The sequence below is a fragment of the Phodopus roborovskii genome, unplaced genomic scaffold (assembly GCF_943737965.1).
Source record: "Phodopus roborovskii unplaced genomic scaffold, PHOROB, whole genome shotgun sequence".
Lineage (NCBI taxonomy): Eukaryota > Metazoa > Chordata > Mammalia > Rodentia > Cricetidae > Phodopus > Phodopus roborovskii.
In genome coordinates, this window is record NW_026126423.1 from 4,573,380 (window position 1) to 4,594,902 (window position 21,523).

Genomic DNA, 21,523 nt, shown 5'->3' on the forward strand with positions numbered 1-21,523 from the left:
TCTGAGGGGACACTGAAGGACAGAAAGTGAATGAGCAGCAACATTGTCAGCATGTCTTACTCTTTTGCATTTTATAATTATGCCATTCTAAGTCTGAGAAAATATAAGACATGCTTCTGCTTATTGTGTATTTAAATGACTACTAGCCAAAATAGTGAAGCAGGACGAGTAGTGAAATCCCATGTGTCCACCCTTACTGTTTTGTTTTCAGATATTTTCATTAGCATTACCTTCGTCAATCATAACCACTCCCTTGAGTCAAAGGAAGCATTTGAATTGCACAGATATTTCTGTGTTATAACCTTGCTTTCATCAGATTTGAAGACTATTCAAACTTCTTTGAACAGTCCAGATGCAAACATCGGATATGTTGCTACTGTGGTAGCTATGTCCTTCCAGGGACCTCCGTTTTCAGATTGTCTTAGGGACTTTTCATATTTAAACTTTCTTTTTCTTACCAGCCCCAAAATATAAAATTGTAAAAGAATAAATGTTAGTATTTAGGCATTTGAACTGGCCTGCCCTTGGCCTTCTGACAGGACACATCTCAGCTGCAGCCACTAAGAGCACCACCTGTACATGTTCACTGCGTTCCCTTTTAAAAGGGCCCTGCCCACCTGCCCCCTGCCCTCCCCTCCCTCTACCCCCCTTTCCTCTCTCCTCTCTCCTCTCTCCTGCTGCTCCTGTCCCTGGAGGCTGGTCTCCCTTACCTTTTTTTATGATTCCTTTCCCTAACAACAACAACAAAACCTCTCTGCTTGGACCCTGTCTCATGGTCTTCCTCGTCACACCACTGTGACTTCTGCTGAGGGTACTATGCCCTCTGCTGACACTTCTGTATGATGCCTTAGTAAGCCACACTGGGGTGCTGAGGAAAGTAAGTAACCTGGAAGAGCCCAGGGAATGACCACAATACTGTGAGTCTAGACAGATGCTGAGCACACCAGGCCAGTGCATCCTTTGGCATGGGGAGCCTCAGCCACTGTTAATTAAATCATCATTGGAATCGTCTGCAGTCTTAGTGAGCCATCAGGCTAGTGGCTAATGGGGGAAGGGTGCCTCTCTTTTCCAAATGCATTGCTCTCTCTTTACACGTGGTTTGACACTCTGGCCACCGCTGTGTACTCCTTGCGTGACTGTTCTGGGTGCTGCCTTTACCCCCGCTGCCCAGAGAGCCATCCCCTCTTCGCAGCTCTGTGCTTTGTGAGTGGAAGGTTCTAGTTCCTAGTTCCCTTTCAGTTTAAATTGTTCTTTCCCGACAAACCTCCAATCTTCCTTGATAACATAAAGCCACTTGGACACATTAAAAGCAGACAGGTGTCAGTAGACAGCCCTTCGTCATAACTCCCCAAGACGCTACAATGCCAGAGTTCAGCTTCTCTGCCAGAGATCATGTCTGTTACTAGAGAATAGAACAAAAGCACAGTCGTGTCCTAATGTTTTTATAACTTATGCCATGAGAAGTGAAGCAGATTTACCCACAACTTTGTGCCCCCTAATAAATAAGAAAGGTTTTCTCTCAGACTCTGAAAATGAGAAAAGAAAAGCTGTCGTTGGATGTAATTGCTGTCAGTTATTCAGTACTCCTAGGGACCAGTGAGCGGCCTATCCACAGTGCTCATTTGTCTGCCGTCTTAGCTGCAACTTTGGCATCCCTGTCTTGTCTCTGTGTGTGTGTGTGTGGTGTGGATGTGTGTGTGGTATGTAGATGTGGATGTGTGTGTGTGGATGTGGTGTGTGTGTATGTGTGTGTGTGGAGTGTGTGTGTGTGTGTCTATGTGGTGTGTGTATGTGTGGTGTGGTGTGTGTGTGGTGTGTGTGGGGGGGTGGTGTGGATGTGATGTGTGTCTGTATGTGTGGTATGGTGTGTATGTGTGGATGTGGTGTGTGGTGTTTGTGTGGGTGTGTGGGGGGGTGTTGTGGGGTGTGTGTGTATGTGTATATGGTGTGTGTGTGGTGTGTGTGTGTATGTGTGTATGTGGTGTGTGTATGTGTGGTGTATGTGTGGTGTGTGTGTGTGTATGTGGTGTGTGTGTGTGGTGTGTGTGTGTGTATGTGGTGTGTGTGTGTGTGTGGTGTGGTGTGTGTTTATGCGCTGTGAAAGAGGAAGTCACTTTTGAAGCAGAAGTGGGGGAAAGGTCCAGATGTAGTAGGCTAAAATAGTTGCAAGTAGCACAAGACTGTCCTTGCTCACAGTAACAACATAATTAGAAAAAGCACCTTGCAAATGTCATCACTTTTGCAGTAGTCTATGCCTTTTATTCCCATCTTATAAAAATAAAGTATTAATTAAATGTCTGGCAAAGAGAAGGGAGTATTCCCTGGCCTCTAGTCAGGAATTCCGCTAACCGCCACCAACTTTCCCACAGTCCCCTGCTGCCTGACCCAACTATTCTTCTTGGCTTCTTCGGGCACTTTTCTTCCTTCCTACTCCTTTTCAAAACTAAAAATGTGCATTTAGCTCTGTGTTTGACGTTGGGTGTGCCGTTAGAACTCAAGCTGCACCTTGGTCTTGTTCACTCCCTCACACCGTCTCCTCGGTGCCCACCACTGGGCTGGGCATTTGACCGGAGTCAGTGCACGTGGAAAGAATGCATAAGTAAGGACTTAAATGAACCGGTTCTCTTGAGGTGTGTTCTTCACCTCTGTCCCACTTGTGACAGTCGACCAAGGATGTAGACAAGGACATGGTTTGTGACAGGATCTTTGCATTTGCTCACGAGTGCCGGTCACCAGTACCATGTGACTACAATGTGATTAATGCCATCGAGGACATTAGGGTCTAGCAGACAGACATGGATGTGTGTGGGGGGTGTGTGAGGAGAGTTGTGAGGTGTGTGTGTGTGTCAGGTGTGGGGTGTGTGTGGGGTGAGGTGTGTGTTTGTGTGTGTTTGTGTGTGTGTGGTGTGGGGTATGTGTGGTGTGGGGTGTGTGTGGTGTGGGGCGTGTGTGGTGTGGGGTGTGTGTGTGTGTGGTGTGGGGTATGTGTGGTGTGGGGTGTGTGTGGTGTGGGGTATGTGTGGTGTGTGGTGTGGGGGGTGTGTGTGTGTGTGGTGTGGGGTGTGTGTGTGGTGTGGGTTGTGTGTGGTGTTTGTGTGTGGGGTGTGTGTGTGTGTGGTGTGTGTTTGTGTGTGTGTTTGTGTGGTGTGGTGTGTGTGTGGTGTGGGGTCTGTGTGTGTGTGGTGTGAGGTGTGTGTGTGTGTGTGTGGTGTGGGGTATGTGTGGTGTGTGTTTGTATGGGGTGTGTGATGTGTTTGTGTGTGTGTGTGTGTGGTATGCTTGTGTGTGGTGTGTGTGTGGTGTGTGTGTGTGTGCGCGTGCATGTGTGTAACTACAGTTCCTTACAACAGCATATGGAAGAAGGGGCAGTCAGGGATATGGTACTCAGTGGGGAATTTCATTCTGCCAGGGGCATGAAAGTTTTCAGATCGTTCTCTGATGTTTATGCTGGACCTGAAAGGAAGAGAGGACGTTGTCGGATTAATTAGTAGGAAAAGAGCACCAGTGTCCGGGATGTGGAAACGAATGGTGTGCTTTGGACAGTGTTGTGTGTTTTGTTGGGGTGGATTGCTAATTCTGCACCAGGAAACCTCCTATATCTGATCTCACAGGATTGGGGGAACCTGCTTAGATAGGGAACACTGTGGTAATGGTATGTATTGGGGAACGCTGGGTAATGGTATGTATTGGGGAACACTGTGGTAATGGGTATGTATTGGGGAACACTGGGGTAATGGTATGTATTGGGGAACACTGTGGTAATGGGTATGTATTGGGGAATGCTGGGGTAATGGGTATGTATTGGGGAACACTGGGGTAATGGGTATGTATTGGGGAACACTGGGGTAATGGTATGTATTGGGGAACACTGGGGTAATGGGTATGTATTGGGGAACACTGGGGTAATGGGTATGTATTGGGGAATGCTGGGGTAATGTTATGTATTGGGGAACGCTATGGTAATGGTATGTATTGGGGAACACTGGGGTAATGGTATGTATTGGGGAACACTGTGGTAATGGGTATGTATTGGGGAATGCTGGGGGTAATGGGTATGTATTGGGGAACACTGGGGTAATGGGTATGTATTGGGGAACACTGGGGTAATGGTATGTATTGGGGAACACTGGGGTAATGGGTATGTATTGGGGAACACTGGGGTAATGGGTATGTATTGGGGAATGCTGGGGTAATGTTATGTATTGGGGAATGCTATGGTAATGGTATGTATTGGGGAACACTGGGGTAATGGTATGTATTGGGGAACACTGTGGTAATGGGTATGTATTGGGGAACGCTGGGTAATGGGTATGTATTGGGGAACACTGGGGTAATGGTATGTATTGGGGAACACTGGGGTAATGGGTATGTATTGGGGAACACTGGGGTAATGGTATGTATTGGGGAACACTGGGGTAATGGTATGTATTGGGGAACACTGTGGTAATGGGTATGTATTGGGGAACGCTGGGTAATGGGTATGTATTGGGGAACACTGGGGTAATGGTATGTATTGGGGAACACTGGGGTAATGGGTATGTATTGGGGAACACTGGGGTAATGGGTATGTATTGGGGAACACTGGGGTAATGGGTATGTATTGGGGAATGCTATGGTAATGGGTATGTATTGGGGAACACTGGGTAATGGGTGTGTATTGGGGAACGCTATGGTAATGGTATGTATTGGGGAACGCTATGGTAATGGGTATGTATTGGGGAACACTGGGGTAATGGTATGTATTGGGGAACACTGGGGTAATGGTATGTATTGGGGAACACTGTGGTAATGGGTATGTATTGGGGAACACTGGGGTAATGGGTATGTATTGGGGAATGCTGGGGTAATGTTATGTATTGGGGAACGCTATGGTAATGGTATGTATTGGGGAACACTGGGGTAATGGTATGTATTGGGGAACACTGGGGTAATGGGTATGTATTGGGGAATGCTGGGGTAATGGGTATGTATTGGGGAACACTGGGGTAATGGGTATGTATTGGGGAATGCTGGGGTAATGGGTATGTATTGGGGAACACTGTGGTAATGGGTATGTATTGGGGAATGCTGGGGTAATGGGTATGTATTGGGGAATGCTGGGGTAATGGTATGTATTGGGGAACACTGGGGTAATGGGTATGTATTGGGGAACACTGGGGTAATGGGTATGTATTGGGGAACACTGGGGTAATGGGTATGTATTGGGGAATGCTGGGGTAATGGTATATATTGGGGAACACTGTGGTAATGGTATGTATTGGGGAACACTGGGGTAATGGGTATGTATGAGCATACAACAGTGTGTAGAGTTCTGTTGAGGGAAGTGGGTGCTTTGGGTAGAAACAAACTGTCCACTACCATTGTGGCATTTTCAGTTAAAGTTCATAATGCACCTTCCACACACATGAATTTTACAATTTTTTTGTTGCATAGCTGTCTCTCTCGCTCTCTCTCTGGTGTATGTATATGTTCATGTGTGTGCATGTATGTGAGCACATGTGAACATGTGTTGAGACTAGAGGCCAACATCAGGTATCCCTTTCTGTTACTCTCCACCTTGTTTTCATTCATTAATTCATTCATTCATTGGAGCTCAAGGACAATTTTATTAGTGGCAAGGTGTGCATTTTCATAGCTGTGGGAGGAGTGACTGGGGAGGAGAAGGTGAAGTCGTGCCTTTTAAGTCTGGAATGGAGGTTAGATCTGAAACAGATAGAAAGAAGGCAAAGTTGCATCTTTGAGTTAAAACTCAAAATCCAAGGGGCATGAGCAGTGGAGATCTACAAGCAGCTGCCTCCCGCCGTGTTTTTTAGACAGGGTCTGTCACCAAACACAAGCATCTATGTGGCTAGGTGGACCGGCCAAATAGTTTCGGGGCTCTTCCTGTCTCTGACCCCACAGCACTGGAGTTGTACATGTGCACTGCTACACCAGCTTTTTTGTGTGGGGGCTGGGGATCCAAACTCAGGGCTCACTCACATACAGCAGGTACCTTACCCACTGAACAACCTCCCTAACCCATTCACTTGTTCTTATGGAGAATTTTAGACAGTTTGAAAGTTGTGTGTTTAACTTGTATCAGCGTGAGAGCGCAGATCTCTGCACAGAGAATCCTATCCCTCTGTGTAAGATGAGCGGAAGGGCAGAGGCTTTCCCCGTCCTTGTTAAAGGCGGGATGTCTTCTCACCGCCTCATTTAAAGAAGGGAAACAAAGCATCGGCCCTGTCTTGCAGTTCCACGGCAGCCTTCAAATGACCTGTTTGAAATATTTGAAATCGAAAGAGGAATCAGCGCAGATGACGAAGCAAAGGACGACCCGGGTAGGTGCTGTCACATGCCAGTCTTGCCCTCCAGCTCAAGAAAGGAACTTAAATTTTCTTTTCAGTTGGGATACAAAATGATGAATCTCATTAAAACAAGAAAGTAAAGTTGTAGATCACCAGTCACATTCAGGGAAGTTGGGTGATTGATTTCTTCTCCTTTGTTGTTTTTATGTGACTCAGTTGGTTCAGTCACTTGAGCAAAAATAGTTAGGAGTCACCATTTTCCTTTGACATCGCGTTAAAGTGGTGCTTGAATTGGGAGATGGAAGTCATATTTTAACAGTGACAACCCAGCCAGGTCATGAGTTGGGAGCGCCTTTGGCTCTGACTCTGCAACTGGGAGTCTCTTCAGCCGTGCTGGCAAAAAACACATGGCCATTCCTTTTTGAGGTCAGGCAGGTGTTCTGATGGGATATGAACTTTATGTAGGAGAAAACCCTGCTACATCGACAGGTCTGGTTTACAGATCACTGGCTGCGGTTTGTTGGGTTTGTGACCATATCTTTCTGGCCACCTCCTTGCAGGTATTCTCATACACAGTTGTAATTTTGACCATGGACTTTGTGGATGGATCAGAGAAAAAGACAGCGACTTGCACTGGGAGCCAATCAGGGACCCAGCAGGTAAAGCAACATCATCTAACACCTTCTGGCCCTGTTTGGTCCTTCTGACCATAAAAACAAAACAAAACGCAAACACAATCCATCCCTGTTGTATACATTCCATCTTCTTTAGGAGAGGACGTTTGGTAGTGGTCTGTTAGATTCATATTATGGGACGCAAGTTATTCAGGAGGCCAGGTGATTTGCCTCTGAAAGCTTGGTAAGTAAGCATTTAGACTCATCCTAGCATAAAATTTCAAGGTACCTACAGCACCTAATTCCTCTGAATAAAAGCAGTGACATAGGGTAGTGATAGTCCCTGGCTATTTTTTGTCAGATTGGTTTGTTAATGAAGATTTGAGCAGTAGATGATGAAGACAGTTGAAATTTATTCAACAATGTGTCTCTGAAAAAAAAAATAAAAAGCTGAACGTTAGATCCTAGAGGGAAGAGTACACATCACCACACTTCGTCCTAGAAAGAAGCTTATTGAAATGCTCATCTTACATGCGGGCTCTTGGAAAATTAGTAGGATTGTAAATTGTACACTGCTTACTAATGTAAACGCTCAGTGCTTATTAAGTATTTTGCCTTGTTGCAAGAAGTAAAGATACACATTGGATTCTTCCCTCAGTAATTAAATGGTGTTGTTTCTTTGTTTATTTGGTTTTGTTTTGTGAATGAAGCCAACTTAACGGAAGAGTGAGAAGTCTAGCCTCTTTTGTTCCTCTTGCTTCTGACTCCAGCTTTTAAGAGTAAAGCACACATGATATGAAGGGAAGGTGTGCTGTTTTATGTACTTCTGAAGTTAAATGTCAACCTGTCTTTAGAATGTAATACAGAAAAGCTAGCTTGTGAGCACGTATGCTCTAATATAGTAGCTGTGCTGCACAGGTCAATGGGACTTTGTGACAAGCGCATGGTAGTTGGCTTCCTCAGGGTACCAATAGAGCTTTTAGTACGCTTCTGCAATGGACAGTCTCTGCAACAAGGCTTCAAATAATCATTCCAAACTACCTTCATTAGAGCTTCTAACATTGAATTTAATATAATTGAGAGGATATTGAATTGAAATAGAAAGGTATTTTAGAATCAATATTTAAGGTAAATTTTTAAAAAAATTAGTATTCAATGAATTAATACAGTTTTTAGATTTATTTTTGTAGTCAGGCAGTGGTGGCACATGCCTTTAATCCCAGCACTTAGGAGGCAGAGGCAGATGGACCTCTGAGTTCAAGGCTAGCCTGATCTAGAGTGAGTTCCAGCATAGCCAGGGCCATACAGAGAAAGCCTGTCTTGAAAAAAAAGAAAAAAAGATTTGTTTTCATTATACAAACGATGAAATACTTCATCCAGTACTCCTCTCGCTCTGTCGTGAGTTACTCATACTCATGTAGGACCTCTGAGCATAATATTGTTATCATCACAAGTGTCTGTAAGGAACAGACTCTACAGATGCTAACATCTGCTCTGACCCCAGCACATCCCTCACCTCATTAATTTTATTTAGTCCTTGTGTACAGCCTGAACCAGGTAGTACTCTATTTCACCAGAGAATTATTGATGTCCAGAGAGGTAATGTGAGCCTCCTCAGGCTGCAGGGTAGAGTAATGAAATTTAGTGTGTTGTAGAATCGGTTGTCAGCTCAGTGCCTGCAGCAGTAACGTGGTTCTGTACCTGACATAGTTAGTGTATCAGGCCTCTAAGTGGGACTGGGCTTTACTCCTGGCCTGCAGTAGTTTGCAACAGAAAGATCTTCTAAGCATGGGTGATGAGGCTGTCAGTGGTGGTCATGGCCATGATGAATGACTCTTTTTGAGTAGGTACACCATGAAGAGTAATTCATTGTAAGTTGAAAAGAATTCATTGACCTTGTGGAACGACACTGTTTACAGTTGCCCCCGTAACCTAGTCTGAATTGATTCTTAGAACGCCTTTTCAGAACTGTGTATGACTTTTCAACACTGTCCATTGTTAGCACATTTGTAGACGTTTGGATTTGTGGGTCAAACTCTTCTTGTCCTCTGGTAGAAGAGGCCATTGACTGTGTTAGAGCAGAACAAATGGAAAGAATGTGACGGGGATGGGGTGTGGGGCTAACACCTGACCATTCGATCTGGCCCCTGTAGGATGCTTTTCTCATTTTTACCAAAAACTTGGATAAATAGATATCAAACTGAGATATGGAAGAAAGCTTGACCTCACTCCAACTCCAAGCTGGAGAGAAACGTGATTGTGTGCTGGCAGAAGCATCACCCTACGGGGATAAATTCTGATGTTGAGTATGTCTCGGGGTCTAGAAACGAACCACAGCTGTGGGAAGATGTAAGCAAGCACTAACTGTGAAGGACTTCAGAGTTAGTGTGTAATGACATCATTGTGAGTAAACCCATGACCGTTGTTTCCAAAGGGGACTATTTCTGTAGAACTGGTCCTTTTCCAGAACAAATAATATGCTATGGTGAAGTGGCTGTTGCACTTCTGAGGAGCCTTTCTCATCTGAGACTTAGTCGCACATCACTCACAAGAGAGTATAACCTGGATGGAGAGGTGTGTCTTCCTTTACCTAGGAGGAGTGGGTGAAGGCCAGAATGTTTAACCAGGAAAAAGCAGTAGAGTTGTAGTGCTTTGAACCAGTTAACCCAAGGTTAGAAATGTTCTTGTGATTCAAAGGGATGGGATGTAGGACCTGTGGCAGAAAACAAGGTAGATGAAAAAGAACTTTCAATAGAGCTATTGGAAAGAGCAGGCTGGTGTGGGGAAATGAGCCTCTGTTGGAGATGAAGTTTGATTGGGCGTCCTCTGGCAAGATGTTATTAAAGGGTGAAAACTTCGAATTAGATGAGCTTTAGTCCAGCTGGGAGGGTCTGTGTTTGTGCAGAAAATGTCTCTCGGGAGAATTTCCCAGGGGAATTGGAAATCAAGTTTTCTGCTTGGAGAAAAGGATGGGAAGACCAAAAGATGACAGAGAGTTGGAGGATGTACAGCACGTGTCAGGCTGCCCTTCAGAACCGTTCCGCAGAGCATGCTGGGGAATTCTGACCACACACCCCTGATCTCTACATGTGTGCTACAGCATGTGGGCATCCCCACCCCTCCCAACAATTAATCAGTCAATAAAAAGAAAATTTAAAACTAAAGAAAAAAAATTAAACCCAAGTCAGAACTGCTGGATGGAGGAAGAATAGTATCAACGTTATGATCATTATCCCAGTTCTAGGGCTTTGAATATGAGTAGACAGGGGTTGTTTGAATCGTAGGTGCCTTGGTTTGTCAGGTGCTCCTGATTGCATGCAGTGTCTCGAAAAATGCATTAGCATACATTCCACAGAGATTTAAGTTAATCCCTGTTTTCTTAAAACCTGCAGGGTCACTGTAATAATCTTACCTTAGCCTTAACTACAGTACCTGTCATGATTCAGAAGCCAACAGATATTTAACAAGCACATAAAAGTTTTGGCCAAGTATTATGGGGGTGTCAATATGTGAGGGAGTGGAGCCAGAATGAGGGAGGAAGCCAGCACATTGTGTTTTTAATGACTTGGATGCATGAGTCAACAAGCAATTTTCTGGCAGGTTTTTGCTATGTTTTTGGAACCAAAGTATCTGCTCTACCTAGGATATTAACGGGGAGGTTTGAGGTCCAGGTGGGACTGGCTTCTGCTATTTGCAACCTGCAGGGAGCACTTAGCACAGAACATGGGTGTGCCACAGTTACTCAAAGGTCACTTGTCACCTAGGAGAATACCAACCTGAACTTGGTAGAGCAAAACCCAGTGGAATAAGACGACATTCCCAAGTCTCTTGCCATGTCTCATAGAAACAAGGCGTAGGGCGATGACGATGGTCTGTCTTTGAACTGAAAAGGAAAGGAAGTTTCTCCCACAGCAGATACATGTGTTCGGCATTCCAGCCACATTCCTCCTGAGGACAGATCAGTGTTGAAACTGCTTGTGTGTTTTCAGTCAACTTTGACAAAGCCGCCTGAAGAAACTGGCACCTGGAAATGCCCAGATTTCCACTCGCTCACAGATTTCTCTTTAGAAGCAGCAGCCCCTCTTTGCTGGTGCTTAATCTCCCCCTCCCCTCATCTTTCTTCTCTAACAAAAGAGAAATGGGAAATGGATAGACTCAGGGGTCCGAGGACAGCCAGGACGGCATGTCAAAAGCAGAAGTTTTTATTGTTTGTGTTTTCACTTGGATATAACAAGACAGACAGACAGACACAATAAACAGAGATACACAGTTACAGATTTGCTTTAATGTATATGGCTTTTAAATCACTAACCTCCAAATGAAATTGATAACTTGGGAAGGTGTGGAGAGTGTCTTCCTGAGGTTAGCTTGCCACGCCCCCCACTCCCCCATGTGAAAAAGATAGCAAATTGTTTTCAAAGCATCCTTCTGTAGTTAAGGACCACGTTTTTTTAAGTGGAAGGAGGATAGAATATGCAGAAATAATGCTCTTTCGATTTCTTGTGTTTTGCTATCCAGAGGTTAATTATCTACAAATAAATTTTACCCAGGAAATTACGGGTCATTTCTACTAAACCAGTGTGGGTTGTGTTGGCGAGGATCTGAAGGTAGTACTTGTGTGTACTAGGGATGTCGGATCATATCCAAGGAAACAGTCCCTGTTTGGATACTAATCATATGTTGTCTTTGTTCTCATGGGCAAAGTATGTGGGCGTTATTTGCAAACAATAGGCACATAAATAAGCTCTTTTTTCTTCTTCAGAAAGATCTGGGAGTCTGTATTAATGAATGCTATAGTCTGAAGTTTGTTAAGATCCTCCTGTCCATACAGTTTGTGCTGGAGAGAGGCCCTGCTTTTCCGTTCCAGGTGGACAGTATCTCACAGTGTCTGCAGCCAAAGCCCCAGGGGGAAAAGCTGCCCGCTTGGTGCTGCCTCTCGGCCACCTCATGCATTCAGGGGACCTGTGCCTGTCCTTCAGGCACAAGGTGGCTGGGCTGCACTCCGGCACACTGCAGGTGTTTGTGAGAAAACATGGTGCCCACGGAGCAGCCCTGTGGGGAAGAAATGGTGGCCATGGCTGGAGGCAAACCCAGATCACCTTGCGAGGGGCTGACGTCAAGAGCGTAAGTAGTTCCGCAAATGGAGGTTCTGCCTTCAGAGGCCAGTGCGGGAATAGGCCTGGAAGAAGCCTTGCTTGGTGAATTCAGATCCAGTGGTTCGTGGCTTTCCCTGGGAGCAAGGGCCCCTATCCATTGCCTCTTTCTGAAAGTCTTAACTGCTTCTTCATCCTTCTTTGTTGCAACCTTGACCGCCACACCCTCACTCCCTCTCGATGACAACTGTTTTCAAGGAGAGAAAATTAGCAAAATTGGAAAAAATAAATAAGTTTATAGAAACATCCAGGGCCTTGGGTGTTGTGAGTAATGGTGCCTGCTTTTTCTTTACCTTTAATTCCTTAAGCTTCCAACTTTTACTCTGATAACCTCTGTGGAGGCAGTTCTTTCTACTTTATTGTTCCTTTGAATTCGTTTTCCCCTTTGGCCCAGAGATCGCACTTAAGCAATTCCAGATGGGCTCCCAAGATCCAGGATAGAAAAGCATTGTTCAGGGTGGGTCATGGGTGGCGATGTAAAACCATATTTCAATTTTAAAATGTATTTTAAAAAACCAAGTCTTGGCTAATGAGAGAATGGTCTGTCTCATCCCACCAAAACAATGGGTGAGATTTGGAAAATGTCATCTTTATGTAGATTCTTACACAACTTTGCCTTGAAGAACCTCCATTAGAGACTTTGCTGAAATTCTGTTAGAATCACAGACCCCATTACATCTTTTATGGCGACCCTGAGATCTTGTGTACCTTCTGCATTCGTTTCCTTAATATTTATACTGCAGAGGTAAAACAGGAAAATGCATTGCTTCAAGTCACAGTACTGAAAGTTTTGTCCCATTTTAAGCAGGGATGCCCTGTAGAGGATAAAATGTGGGAGCAGACATTGGGCGTCACAGCCAAAACAATGGTGACCATGGTGTGTGCCTCTGCCTCGCTGTGGGCAGCTGGGGGTGTTATCTAGAGAAAAGCAAGGCAGGCTGCAGGACTCGAATCTCACAGCTCTTTAGCACCTATTTTCTCAGGTCTGTCTTCTACTACACTCTTCTTTCTTCTAAACCTTGGTAATCTTTGACCAGTGCCCGCTGCAAGCATTCCTGCAGTCAACTATTGTGTAGTGTGAATGCCGATTTGAGGAGAAACTGATCAAAGTGCATACCTAAAGGCTCAGGGCCTGGGTTGATGCTGGCACCCAAGTCCTGGCATTTCCTTTTGCCTTAGAAGTCTAGTGTTTGGTTTGGGGGAAGGGTTTCCTCATTATGCTCTGTGAGTGAGCATTGGAAGCAGCAGAGGAGGCCTGACCAGTGTATGCATTCTCTCCCCAGGTCATCTTCAAAGGTGAAAAAAGGCGTGGCCACACAGGGGAGATTGGATTGGATGATGTGAGCTTGAAAAAAGGTCACTGCTGAGAAGAACTCTAGCAGCTCCAGAGCTCGCAGTGAACTGTGCCGTTCTTCCTCATTTTCCAATCCTCACCTTCTCATCTCCCCATTATCAGGCCTAGGGCAAGAGTGGTTCAGGAGGAAGGCTGGTTGGTGATGCAGGCATTGGTGGCCTGCTTTTGTGCAATCCCAATGAGCACTGACCCCTCCTTAAAGTTTGGGAGCATCTGGAGACACATCCAGGCCTTTCTGGGGTGGTACCTTCTACCCTGCATCTCCTTTATGAAGGTCTTTGGCATATCCTTCATTCTGTTGACAGAGTGGGCCTGATAGCCAGTTATGGGAGAAATGTCCATTCTGTGATCTGTCCAGTGTTGTGCCCTGAGTAGCGTTGGCTTTGCTTACAGTATGATGCACAGTGTGCTTGTGAAACTAGTTGGTCCTTTACACTTGTTCCGGCCTGACCTCACTCTGACTTTTACTGCCATACACTTTATGATATAAGGGCGTATAATGTATTAAGGTGCATTTATTCTTGTAAACTGTGCTTTTCTTTTAAAGAGAGTTATGTAGGGTGGGCATGGAATTCCTTGTTAGTACTACTGTGTTTGTATAAATGTGCTATTAATATAAGTACATACGTGTTCCTAATATTCACAGACTCTAGTTGCAAGGTCAAAGGCAGCTTATGATAGCTTGAGCTAAAAAAAATGCATGATGAAATGTCATCCATGCCATGACCTTATACTGACAGAGATGTCCGGATGGGGTAGCGGAATGACTTTATTTCGATGCCCTTGAGTTTGATCTTTACAGAAGAAAGTAAACCATTAAGGGAAGCAAGGACCTGCAGTTAATGTATAAAACCTTTATGTTTTGAGTTATACTTTAAACCAACAGCTTTCAGCATTGTGACATGGCTCCACTGGTGAGAAACTTGGCAAAGATGTGTGGGGAGTGGAAGGGTAGGGGGAGGCCCTTGGGACAGGCATTCACAATGAGCTGCAAGCTGCCACGGTGTCCACTAGTGTAGCTCATGGCTTACTCGTTGCCCCAGGCTGGGATGGGAAGCAGGGCTGTGCACCAAAGCACTGCAGTCGATGGAATGAGACACACGCAACATAGGAGGGCAGGATTGGAACTCTAATATCCACAAAGCCACAACTATAGCTCTTCCCTGTCATACCTTTGCTAAATTAAAGACTCATAACTCTAAAAAAAGCCAACTTTCTCCTTACATCGCTTTCATTTCTGATTAAGTAATCAAAATATTTTCTGCTGTTTTTGCCAGGAAACACAGAGATGATTAAAGGGTTGGAAAGAAAGATCTATGATGAAAGAGTAAAGGAGCTGGGATTATTCAGCCTGGAGAAGAGAAGACTGAGGGGCAGACCATTGATGGTTTTCCAGTATGTGAAGGGTTGGCACCAAGAGCTTGGAGAGCAGCTGCTCTCCGCGTGGACTGAGAATAGAACAAGAGGGGACAGGCTTAGGCTAGAGTGTGAGGGGGCACTTCCTGGCAGGGACAGTTGCTAAGCCAAATCCTTTACAAAAAAGAAGTGTGAAAATCGGGATCTCTCTCTGTCCCTCCCTCCCTCCCTCGCTACCTTCCTCCTTCCCTCCTTCTTTCTCTTCTTTCTCCCTTCCTCCCCCCCTCTATCAGCACCTCTCCCCCCTTCCTGTTCACCTTTCTTCTTCTTCTTCTTCTCTATCTCCCTTTCCTTCCCCCACATTTAAAAGTCCGCATTAAAATTTTACCTATTTAAGGTACCAGATTACAGACTCTAGAAGATGCACTGGTCCTCACAGTATATATTAATGAGAAATCAGTAGTTTGGCCTAAGCTCTGAGCTAGGCAGTCTTCTCTTGACCTGTTGGAAGGAGCACAAAAGGAGATGTTGAGTCTCTCACTCGACAGCCAACAGCAGTATCAAAACAACAAATCTCCCAAACTATTTTTGAAGCGGTACCAACAGATGTTGCAGTAACTTCCTAATGTCCTGATGTGGTGGTGTTAATGTTTGATTCCTGGGTAAGGGTGTGACCCCTTTGGTTATTCAGTAGTTGCTTATTTAGACTTGTTTTTCAGAGAGACCCTGTCAAGAAACACAAGTCAGAGAGACTTTGTCTGGTACATTGTCTCTGCTTTGCATGTGACAAGTTGACGTGGCTACTGAACGTGTATCAGTCACAATACCACTAGCCCTTACCTCCTCCCACGGTCCACTTTCAGTAGGAGCCTTCCAATTCCACAAGGTGGTAACATTTTTTAAACAGATCCAAGTGACTTTGTCATCTTATTAATGGAGTCAGAGTTGGGACATCTGACCTGAGTCTTTAACTAAATTCTGATAATGTGTTCTTAGTTCCATTTTTTCATGACTCAGTTCCTTTTTGGTTATGTTAACTACACAGCTGAAGATGACAGGGGAAAGCAATTGAGAATTTCACTGTTAGGTGCCAATAAGACATTGCACTACACCGAAGAAGTTATCCAAAGTACTGTATAGCATCTTGTTTATTATTTAATGTTTTCTAAAGTGAAAAATGTTCATGGTTTTCAAAATGGTCAAATAAAAGCAATCTTTGTAAATAAAAACACTGTTAATATTGCTAGTTGTCTCTTTCTTGCATTTTTTGGCTTCTGGATTGTTGTGCCTAGGGTCCTGGAGCAATACAGTGCTGTTATACACCCATGCTTGAATTTTCTTTACTACCTATAAGAGTGGGAACACAGATATTATTATACTTAATCAGGTTATAAACATGAAGCCCATTTCATCACATCCACAGAGAGAAGAGAATAGGCCATTGGGATATATGCTTGCCTCACTAAATTAGTTAAATTTTGTAATTTACTGAAAACATTGCTTTATATGCCAAGATAAGCTCTAAGTAAATATATTCTTAAGTATATATATATATATACATTATAAACTCTTTTATTAGTAATCATGTTCATTTATAACATTTTATTCTCACCCAATAAATTTTCCTGGTGGAAAGAAAAACAAATTTGAAGGAACAAAATGAAAATATACAAGAGTAAAAGTCCTTGCATGGAATTAGAAAGAATACACTTAGCACTGCTCCAGAGCCCATGGGACCTGGGAAAACGCAGCCAATAAATGATGTGGACCAAGTCTCGCACAATAGCCAACTTTATTCAGACCATCACACAATTCATGTGTTGAAGGTTAGGAAAGAGAAGTGCCTGCCATAAGCAAAGTTCTCATGAGTTCAAGGTGTACACAATTGCAAGAACAAGGTGCACGCGGCAAAAAAACGTGTTTCCATACAGGCACATACACATTCAGTTTCCTAACAACATCAATCGGTAATGAGCAATCTGAAGCTCTGAACTCCCATCTGGTACACCTGGGAGGAGCATGCGGACACACTGTAAGAACGGCTCCATACTTTGAAGAGATTGAGGTCACACGACTTGCTTTCTTGGAGTTTTCTCTCAAACACAAAGAATTCTCACACAACTCCATTCTTGGGCCATGTTCAGACAACACTCCTTGCATTTCTTCCTCCCAGGACTCAGAGAACTCTTAACTGCTGGGAACCCAAATCTTCCATAATTGAAGTATGCATTCCTACCTCAGAATTGTTTTCTAATCCCTTGGAAACCTGGGAAAACCCAGTGGAAGCTCTGCTGAGCCCTGGGGGTGGGGGGGGTGGAGGAAGCAGACAGAAAGGAGATCCAGGGCATGGGTTATTGAATTGTGTAACAAATTTTTGAGCAATGTATATGGCTCTGGGGACCAATCCTGAACAGACTCGTCCACGGGATGTTTCGGTCTAGAGGAGTAAAGGGACATTTGTCGAGTTGACAAATGTGGAACAGGTATCTGCAAAGCATGTGTGTTGAGGGCTCTAAGGCTGAGGAGACTAAGGGACCTTTGTGGAGCTAGCTTTCTGAGTATCACTGCCTGGGAATCGCCGGTGGCCATGTTTAAACTCTCAATTCAGCCTGGTGGGAATGGGGCTCAAGATTCTTCTTTTCTAACCAGCTTCCAGGTGATACCTGCACTGCCCATGCAGGGGTAATAAAATGAGTGACAAGGCTTTAGATAGTGAACTCGGCAGGGCCTTTATTATCATCAGTGTTAGAAGGGCTGAAGGTCAATGCTTGCAAGATCTACATTAATAAAACTTCACTAAGTTATATTAATAGCACCTGGTTTTTTTCTTCTGTAAAAGCATTCTTGAACATAGGATATTTGAACATGCCTACACCTTGACAGAGAGCAGGACTTCAGAATATGGAAATCATAATTGAAAATACATAAATAAAAATGAGTCAGGCTGAGAATGTGGCACCAGTGTAGGGGAAGCGGGGTATGCTGAGGCGGGAGGAATATGAGTTCAGGGCAGCTTAGACAACGTAATAAAAGACCCAAAATGAATTGCACACACAGGAGAGACGCACAGAGAGAAGCGATCCAGGAAGTGTACATTCAGGAGAAATGAATGATCTCGGAATAGTTAGTATGCTCCAACTTGATTTTTCTGGGGTCAGTTCATTAAAAGTATAAGGTCTTAAATGGATGGAACTAGAAGAAACCATCCTGAGTGAGGTAACCCAGTCACAAAAAGACAAACATGGTATGTACTCACTCATATATGGATTTTAGACACAGAGCAAAGGATCACCATCCCACAATCCAAACCGCCAGAAAAACTAAGAGAGACACACATGGTCCACTGGAAGGGTAAAGGGACAAGATCTCCCAAAAAAATTGGGAGCATGGGAGGGGGCGAGAGGGAGTTAGGAGGAAGAGGAAGGGAGAGGTGGGCATGAGGGAGCAGGAAGATTGAGTCAGGGAAAGAATAGAGGAGAGCAAGAAAAGAGATACCATAATTGAGGGGAGCCATATAGATTTTAAGAGAAATCTGTCACTAGGGAAATGTCCAGAGACCTACAAGAATGACCCCAACTAACAATCTAAGCAATAGTGGAGAGGCTACCTTAAATGCCTTTCCCTGATAATGAAATTGATGACTACCTTATATGCCATCCTAGAGCCTCATCTAGTAGCTGATGGAAGCAGAAGCAGACCCCCACAGCTAAATACTGAGCCGAACTCTTGAAATCCAGTTGCAGACATGGAGGAGTGATAAGCAAAGGGGTCAAGACCAGGCTGGAGGAAATCCACAGAAACTGCTGACCTGAGGAGCTCATGGACTCCAGTCTGGAGCTCCAGTCTGGAGTCCAGCATAGGACCGACCCAGACCCCCTGAATGTGGGTGTAAGTTAGGAGGACTGGGCAGTCTATGGAGCCTCTGGCAGTGGATCAGTGTTTATTGCTAGTATAAGAATGGACTGTGGGAGCCCATTCCACATAGAGAGATACTCCCTCGGCCTAGACACATGGGGGAGGGCCTGGGTCCTGCTCCAAATGATGAGACAGACTTTGAAGACTCCCCCATGGAAAGCCTCTCCCTCCCTGAGGAGCAGAGAGGGGATGGGATGGGGGTCTGCACCCTCTCATCCTCCTCTGTTCTCCCCCACCAACCCTCATCTTTTAAAACAAGCTTGTTTCAAATTTAAAAGAAAAAAAGTACAAGACCTTAGCATGAAGATAGCATTTCAGTGTTAAGCATACAGATTCCTACCTTATAGGCTGCAGTTCACCTTTCCCCACATTTCCAGATCACACCCCTCAGTGTCTTGCAGAGTTTCCCCCATGTGCATTATATTAACCTAAAGCAGTGTATGCTAATGACCTTCGACATTCAATGATGCTGGTGAACAGTTTTGGTTATCACATCTTTGGGGACTACTGGTGTCTAATGGACAGAAATCTGGTCTGTTACTAATATCCTGTAAAGTGCAGGACAAATGCCACATAGTAACAGGTTATCTGGCCTCAAACAGCAATGGTGCAGAGTTGGGAAAACCTGATCTAAATCAGTGATTTACGAAGCACTGTGGTTTGCATTTAGACTGGCTCCTGGGGGCTTGGTTTCCTTGGTGCTGTTGGTGTTGGGGAAACTAAGCCACAGGGCCAGAAGTCGGTAACATCACTTGGGGTGTGTCTTGGGGGGTGGTGGAAAACCCAACCTTGCTTGTCTCTCTCCTTCAGTATCTCCTCTGCCGTAAAGTGAAAAGCTTTACTCACTTCTGGCCCCTGCCCCTCTGCAGGCAAAAAACAAACCCACCGACAGAATCGTGGACTGAAATTGGAGCCCAGATGTTTTTACTTTGTAAGCTGATTATCTCAAATCCTGATTGACTCCAAACTGTAGTCTCCTATCCGCATCAGAACAGGAATGTGTCAGAAGTGCAACTTCTCCACCTCCATATCAGGTCTACAGGAAGCAGAGCTTGAGATGGGCGTAAGTTCTATAGGCACTCCTGACACAGGTTAGCCTGAGATTAAATTTACTTGCCATCTCTCCACCACCCATGAAGGTGACGGCCATGACACCTACTCCCAACCCCTGGTTCCTACTACAGCATGACTCGTCTCCTTAAATGCAGTCTCCAGCCACACCTAGCAGGGGCATTTGGTAGTTGTGATCTGTACTTCATAATCCTTGTAGCCTCTTCTCCCATGGCATTGATGAGCCAGACTCCCATAGACTGTGAAGTCAATGTAGCTCGAACTGTATTAGTCACCTGTTAGTTATCTTCCCCAAGCCTCTGTCCCTCTCCTAATTGCTTCCTTCTCTGAATGAAAATACTATTTCATTAATTTCACTGATCCTTAAATCTGCCTATTTTCTACTTTCCTTATTTTTAATCTACTTATGTCTATGACAAATTCTGGAAGTGTTGCCTCCCCCAAATGAAAATGCATAATATTGTCACTATTTTTCATTCCAGAGTTGAAAGAATGAACTCTTCCATGATGATTTAAGTCATAGCTATTTTACGCAAAGGAGCAAGTGCCATCACATTCATGCAGACTAGAGTTTTCCCTGTTACCTTCTGTAAGGAGTGTATTTCAGCACATGGTTTCAAATCTCTTGTTAAATAAGATAATTTTGGTTTTTTTGTTTGTTTTATAAAATACTGGTGACATATTATTTATGATTTAATAAAGCTTGCCTGAAGATCAGAATGCAAAGCTAGCCACAGCCACAGAAGCTGAACAGTGGTGGCCACACCTTTAATCCCAGGACTCAAGAGACAGAGGCAGACGGACACCTCTGTGAGTTCAAGGCCTCCCAGGGTTACATGAGAGTGAACAGATGAACGAGGAGGTGGGAAGCTTGAGATTTCACAGTCATCAGAGAACCATTGCATGCCTCTGTGTCCCCAGTTACAGTGATCGACGACATGAGCCCCACCTGTGATGTGCAGCCCACCTCGGGCTGGTTGAAGGAAATTTCCATAACAAGGCTCCTCAGGTGATATCCATGCCCAAGGAGGTCTTTGAAAGTCTCTCATTAGCACATATGGCTTTTCTACGGAGCGGGCTCAACCCTCTCCCACCTGGTTGGGCCCCGTGGAACAAGCATAACCATCCTTACCAAGCCAGTGTCTGTATCTGAAGCCTCAGCAGCACCTAGAGATGTGTTAGAAGATCCTCAAGCTCAGCCTGGACCTCCAGAGTCAAAGCCTAGAGCTGAGCAACATTCTGGCTTTAACAGCCTATCGGTGAGCCTGATGCTGAGGATCATGTCGCCTAAAGCTTGAGACCCATACTTTGAAAATGGCCGCTCTAGAGTACACACATGCAAATGCTCCCTACCACCTTCCTCAGTTGGTGGAGCACCTTCCCCAGTCAGCCCTGCACCCACGCACCATGAATGACCTGAAAGTGTGAGATTCATCACCATGATGGGACCATCTCTGAATCTGTAGACCTGGGATTGTTTTGCCATTGGTGTGACTCTCAGCATTTGAGATAGTCTTTGATTTAGTGCTGACTATAATCAAGGACATAGAGACTATTGCTTCCCATAACAGACGAGATGGAGTGGCTTGTAAGAACATGTTGACATGAAAGGTGGAGTGCTTCTAGACCCTAAGGGACCCCATACTAAGTTCTACCGGATGTTTCAAAGGTAAGTGGAGGTGATATTTCTGGCATCAGGGTGTTTTTAGATCTTTGGGTAAATTAATTGGAAACATGTATATTAATCATTACTCAAGTGTAAAGAGTAAGGAT

The 21,523-nt window shown here is 44.6% G+C and overlaps 1 protein-coding gene across 4 annotated transcripts in view; it reads left to right on the plus strand.

The window, feature by feature from the left end:
* Npnt (nephronectin) overlaps nucleotides 1-14,363 on the plus strand; it is a 70,733-nt gene extending 56,370 nt beyond the window's left edge. For all 4 annotated transcript variants that reach the window (XM_051185469.1, XM_051185472.1, XM_051185470.1 and 1 more), the window contains 4 exons: nucleotides 6,234-6,320; nucleotides 6,848-6,946; nucleotides 11,769-12,025; nucleotides 13,338-14,363. In XM_051185469.1, the coding sequence (XP_051041426.1) occupies nucleotides 6,234-6,320; nucleotides 6,848-6,946; nucleotides 11,769-12,025; nucleotides 13,338-13,421 (527 nt within the window). In that variant the 3' untranslated portion in view covers nucleotides 13,422-14,363. The remainder of the gene's footprint in view (nucleotides 1-6,233; nucleotides 6,321-6,847; nucleotides 6,947-11,768; nucleotides 12,026-13,337) is intronic.
* The last annotated feature ends 7,160 nt before the right edge of the window (nucleotides 14,364-21,523 follow it).